This window comes from Lissotriton vulgaris, chromosome 7 (genome assembly GCF_964263255.1).
Source record: "Lissotriton vulgaris chromosome 7, aLisVul1.2, whole genome shotgun sequence".
In the NCBI taxonomy this organism is placed as follows: domain Eukaryota; kingdom Metazoa; phylum Chordata; class Amphibia; order Caudata; family Salamandridae; genus Lissotriton; species Lissotriton vulgaris.
The window spans coordinates 50,321,548-50,327,716 of record NC_141695.1 but is presented as its reverse complement, the minus strand read 5'-3'; the positions used below and the strand labels follow the sequence as shown (position 1 = coordinate 50,327,716).

Genomic DNA, 6,169 nt, shown 5'->3' with positions numbered 1-6,169 from the left:
GAAGCAAGGTCTCGTTGTGCTGGTCAGTCGGATTCCGGCGGAAGGACGTGCAGCAAACCGCAGTGTTCTTAGATGGTGCCTGCGGATGCAGGGTGACTACTCCTTAGTCACAAGGGAGAAATCTTAAGAAGAAGTCGAGAGTTCCTTTCGTAGAAAGTAGTTTCTTGATTCAAAGATGATCTAATCTGGAAGGGTCCCCGCTCCTGCATTTATCCTAAAGAAAGGGGTGGGAACGCGACTAGGTCCTGCCCTATGGGTGGGACCAGGAAGGGGGGTGGTTACATCACTCTCCCATGCCGGACTTTCCCCAGGCCAGGGGCTGGTGTGCCCCTGGTACTGGTTCTAGCCGGCCTATGCATAGTGAGCACCGGGGTGCCACTTGCAGTCACCTTCCTGAAAAGCCCTGCCTACCCAGGATACACAAAACCCTGTCTGGGATGGTGCTAGCACCGCCCCTGACAGGAAACCCTTTGTCTAAGCTCCCCTCGCTGGAAGGACTCCCAGCTGTAGGGGGTCAGACTTGTGTCTGTGGTGGCAGCATCCATTTTGTGATGCTGAGGCTCGAGTTAACTTTAACCGGGGTTCAGGGTTACATACATGTCGTGTCCCTCTAGAAGGGTGGAATGCTAACCCCGTCGCCAGAATTGGCGAGGGGTTAGTATTCCAATTCGTATGACACCTTACTCGACATGTTTTGATAAAGCGATACCAGAGTTGGCATATAACCGCGAGGATTATAATGCACTTAAGAGTATATGGTACGCGTTATCATGGAACAGCTATTAGGACTTGGTTCCGCAAGCTGCAAATGGGCTCAGCTCATGCCAGAGCACCATCTCACATGATTCCAAGCACTCTGCCTTCAGGATTTTTAAGGCCTGCCATAGGAGTGACCTATAAGAATCTATGTGTCCATTTTAGGGTTAGATATAGGTATACTATATCTATAGCAAGGGGTGATTACACCACCTTGCCCCAGCTGTTGTGCAGCCAGTTGTGTCAGATTTAGATGGCCAGCCAGGGGTGGCATAATACATGCTCCAGCCCCTGGTGGCCCTGGGTACACCTATGCCCTGAGTTACAGGGTCTGATAAGGTGGCCCAGTACCAATTAGATATGTACCTAAGGTACATGGAATCCATTTTACAGAGAGAGCAGTAGGCCTGGGGTCCTGATTGGCAGGGTCCCAGGCCAACTATTTCGTAAACCAGCTAAAACACAGGGCAAAAAGTTGGGGGCAACCATAGTCAGGATCTACCTTCCTACACATACCATTAACAAATATTGATGCCTGAGGACCCGAATAAAGTAAGGAGATGAAAGAAAGAAATTTAGAAGGGAAACCTGCCCATTTTAGAGCATTGAACACAAATTCCCAGCTGATCCTATCGAATGCTTTCTACGCATCCAAAGAGATAGCGGTTAGAGGATGTTTAATGACGAAGCTTTTTTTTTAATATTAAAAAAGATGCGTGAATTATCAGAAGAAAGTCTTCCTTTAACAAAACCTGATTGTTCAGGGCCGATTAAATCAGGTAAAAGTGGATCCATCCTAAGAGCCAAAATCTTGGCAAAAATCTTATAGTCAGTATTTACCAAAGAGATAGGACGATAATTCTTGCAATAATAATGATCTTTGTCTTCTTTAGGGATTAAACAAATCAAGGCTTCTTGAAAAGTGCCACGTGAAGAACCTGAATCAAGAAAGGATTGAAATAAAAGTAAAAGATTTGGTAAGAGAAGTGAAGCAAAGTGGTTGTAAAATTCAATGGCAAAACCATCAGGACCAGGTGCTTTTCCACATCGTAAAACCGAAACAGCATGAGAGATATCTGCAAGCGAGATGTCAGATTCCAAGGACCCAAAATCAACATGAGTGGAAGGAGGTGAGGGTATAGATTGAAAATAGGAAAGAAGATCATCTGAATCTGGAATAGTGTCAGGAGTATAGAGATTTTTGTAGAAAGCGACAAACTCATTTAGAATATCCTTGTCTTTAAATAAAGAAACACCAGTAGGGCCTTGAATAGATTACATTTTCGTTTGTTCGTTTTGTACTTTCAGGTAGTTGGCTAGTAGTTTCCCCATTTTATTCTGACCTCCATAATAGCGGGAGTTACATTTTAATGAAAAATTTGAGGCAGCGTCCGTGGTTAATTTATTGAAAGTAATTTTGGCATCGATAAAATCTTTAAGAGAGGATTCAGTATTGGAGTGATAATATGTATATTCAAGGTGTTTGATGTGATTGAGAAGTTGAGCAGATTTAGCATCCATAAGTTTTTTCTTCTGTGAGACAAAATTGATGATAAAACCTCTAGCAGCAGCTTTAAAAGAATCCAGCACCATGACAAAAGGGGAGTCGGGGTTTGATTGATCATAAAAAACTCAGTGGCAAAAGCATTGAATTTGGTACATAAAATGGGATCAAGGAGTAAAGAATTATTAAATCTCCATCGTCCTGTGTGGGGAGAAAAGGGAATGAGGTCAATATCAAAATGGACGGGAGGGTGATCTGCAATTAAAATGGAGCCAATGTCAGAGTGAGTGGCATGTTGAGCTAAAGATTTACTTAGGAAAAGGTAATCAATACGAGATTGAGAGTGATGGGAAGGAGAATAATAACTGTATTCTCCAAGATCCGGGTGGGATAATCTCCAAATGTCAACTAAGGCTTTGTGATGGATGGAGGCAGTGAATTGAGAGTGCATCTTAGTGGTACAGAATGTAACTTTGGAGTGTCTATCTAATATAGGATCAAGGACTTGGTTATAGTTACAACCGAAAATAATACAATCATCATTAATGGAATACAGCTTTTCAGAGATATTAGGCCAAAATGATTTATCAACACCAGTAGGGGTGAAAATATTAAAAATAACAATAGGAATCGCATTCGTGAGAAACATTAGAAATATGGCATAAAATCACAACGTCATTCTTCTTACCCTTAGCAGGGGAGCTGAAAACATGTCCCACCCAAAATTGTTTGAGTTTCGAGGCTTCAGTCTCGGAAAGATGGGATTCTTGGAGTAGGGCAACATCAGTTTTGAGCTTGGCTAAATGAGATAACAGCTGTTGCCTTTTATTTGGGTTATTTAAACGCTTAACGTTCCAGGTAGTAACCCGAAATGTGATTCATTAAGAAAGTATGAGCAAAGATTATGCTTATTAGAACAAACACGAAAGTGGTAGAGAAAAAATGCGAAGAGCAAAAAGTTAGTATGAAAGAGAAGAGAAGGTGTAAGCTAGTTGTTTTAGTTGGTACCATATTGCTGGTCACACCATCCGCCAGAGTTCCTTCTACACTCTTTACATATTTCAGTAGCACTCCAATTGGTCTTTGCAGGTTTCCTTTTTTGTTCGTCACCCATGCACTTTCAATAAACTTTATTGTTTTAACCCTCGCGTCATGCCATTTCTGTTTATAACCACGCCCCCTGCGTCACACACTGATCGGACCTTGAGGATCGACACTGAGCCGCCGGCTCACTGTGTAGAGCTTGCACGCATCAATTTGCAACATAGGTAAGTGCTCAAAAGTACCAACTTCTACTTTCTTAACAGCATGTTACCGATATTGTTTTTTTGAAGTAAAGCGTACAACACCACATTCGTGGCTGCATCACATTGGGTTGAACGCAGGTTTTACTTTAAGGCATGCCGGAAGACACGTTCACACTTAATAACACGTTGTAGACTTGGATTGTTTAAAGTCCGGTTACATTCCGGCAGTTGCTGAGTCACATCGTGTTGTTTGCACTGTATTTTATTGTTCCTTTTTCACTTCCACAATTGAACAAACGGATCTTTCCATACTCAGTTTCATATTTCCAGCGAAACTGAGTTAAGCTACTCCAAACATTCAGCACCACTTATACAACTCCACATGCTGCACTAAGTGGTGATGGTGTTGGATAGAGTGGCAATTCCCCATTAGTTACAATGTCTGTTTACATTTATTATAGATATTCCCCTGATGAAGGCCCAGCGCCCGACATGCATAGGTATGGAATATATGTGTAACAACAATAATGACGTATGATGGAATGCTTCAACTTGTTTATTTGAAATAAGAACAAAAGACAAAATATTCAAGGATTTATGTTTTGAATAGTAAAAACATACCAATCAATGTTTGTTTCTGAGAATTTGTTTACCTTCGCTGTCATTGACAGAATTGAAGCACCAGTGCCCAGAGAGACAGTTCCACATTGGTGGAAGTGCTACTTGGAGCGCTGGATGGTACCTCAGCTGTAGAACCAAGGTCCTTTCACTGCCTCGAGATGATGCTAGGAACCATGGGTTTGATGGAATGGGAGAAACCCCAGTTTGCAGGTGTCCTTCCATTCTGCCAAAACTCTAAATGACCCCCAAGCTAATCTTGATACTGGAATTCGACAGGAGGTAGTAAAAAAAAAATATGCTTTTGGATTTCTTGGAGGACAGTCAGGTCTCTAAGTTGTTTTCTTTGCATAATCTCTTTTCCTCTCATTCCAGGTCATGAAAAGGGAACAAGGTTTCGAAAGATCGAATCAAACAACTGTGAGATATTTCATAATATTGGCTTTTCAATACAAACCGGAATCCCAGGCTCTACTTTTTGCTTTGTTCTTAATCATATACCTCTTGGCATTGCTTGGAAACATCCTTATCATCATGTTAGTTTGCTTTGATCATCGAATACAAAAACCTATGTTTTTCTTTCTCCTCAACTTATCTTTTATCGACATTTGTTACATGTCTGTAACAGTGCCTAAAATGCTGGCAATCCTTCACTCTCAAAGCACTATAATATCCTTTATGGCCTGCATTTTCCAAATGTATTCTTTTTTAGCTTTGGTGAGCACAGAGTTTTATCTTTTGACAGCCATGTCTTATGATCGCTTTGCAGCCATTTGCTATCCATTAAGGTACATGGTCATCATGAGCAAAAGAACTTGCCTTCTTCTGGCAGCAGCTTGCTGGACAGTTGGGTTTTTAGACACCCTCCCACATGCACTATTTGCATTCCAGTCATCATTTTGTGGATCCAACATCATTGACCATTTCTTCTGTGATCTGACTGCTTTACTTAAACTTTCCTGCACATCAACCCACATTATTGATACATTGACATTTGTTGAGTGTGTATTTTTTGGTTTTGGGCCATTTCTCCTCACCTTGACCTCCTATGTTTGTATTATTTTGACAATACTTCATATTAAGTCTACTGATGGCAGACGCAAGGCATTTGGTACATGCTCTTCGCACCTTACGATTGTAATACTTTTCTATACTACTGCTATTTGTATGTATATGCGTCCAGAGTCTGGGGTTGCTAGAGATAAAAGTAAATTACTTTCTGTTGTATATGTTGCCCTAATGCCATTGTTAAACCCAATCATTTATAGTCTGCGGAACAAAGACCTAATGAAAGCTTTTCAGAAATTCACACAAAAAAGCTGCCATTCTTGACTGACATTTCTTTTTTTGCCCTAGTTAATATATACAGGGTCTAATGCACAAACGATTTTTAGATTACAAAACCATCTTGGCTGCCAAGGTCAGGCAGTAAATATTAAAAAATTATAAGTTATAAGTATCTGACTGTTAACACTCCAAGGCCCAGATTTATTAGGCAATTGCATTGTCATTGCATCACATTAGTTGACGCAACGCAATGCAAATGCAGAAGCAACATTTACAAAGCCACTCAAATTGAGATGTGTGTGTGTCTTTGTGTCACTATTCAGCTGCAGAGTAATGCACCACTGTTAGAAATAGATTTCCTGGTTGGCTGAGATATGCACCCAGGCCAGGCAGGAACCACTACCCTAGTTGTGGTAAAGTTGGTACACGCTAAAAGAAAACCTGTGTTCACCCTCTGGTAGCTTGGCACAGAGCAATCAGGCTTATCTAAAGAGGCAATGTGTAAAGTATTTGTGCAACACACAGTAACGTAATGAGTGCAACACAAAAAAATTCCAACCAGGTTTACAAAAATAGATTATTATATTATATAAATAAAACAAGACCAAAACGACAAAATCCAATAAGTAGAAGTCAAGATATTGAATTTTAAAAGAATAAATGGACTAAAGTGCTTAGAACTAAGTACCGCAAAAAGGTTACTTTATGTAGCGCTCGACTGTGGCTTAGTCAAAGTTCGGGTTGACTGCGATGGAGT

At 40.8% G+C, this 6,169-nt stretch overlaps 1 protein-coding gene across 1 annotated transcript; it reads left to right on the top strand.

Annotated features, from left to right (window-relative positions):
• The first annotated feature begins 4,443 nt into the window (after nt 1–4,443).
• LOC147700701 (olfactory receptor 5V1-like) lies at nt 4,444–5,457 on the top strand. Its single transcript, XM_086929183.1, has one exon. It carries the CDS (start codon nt 4,504–4,506, stop codon nt 5,455–5,457), a length of 954 nt encoding a protein of 317 aa, XP_086785309.1. The 5' UTR covers nt 4,444–4,503.
• The last annotated feature ends 712 nt before the right edge of the window (nt 5,458–6,169 follow it).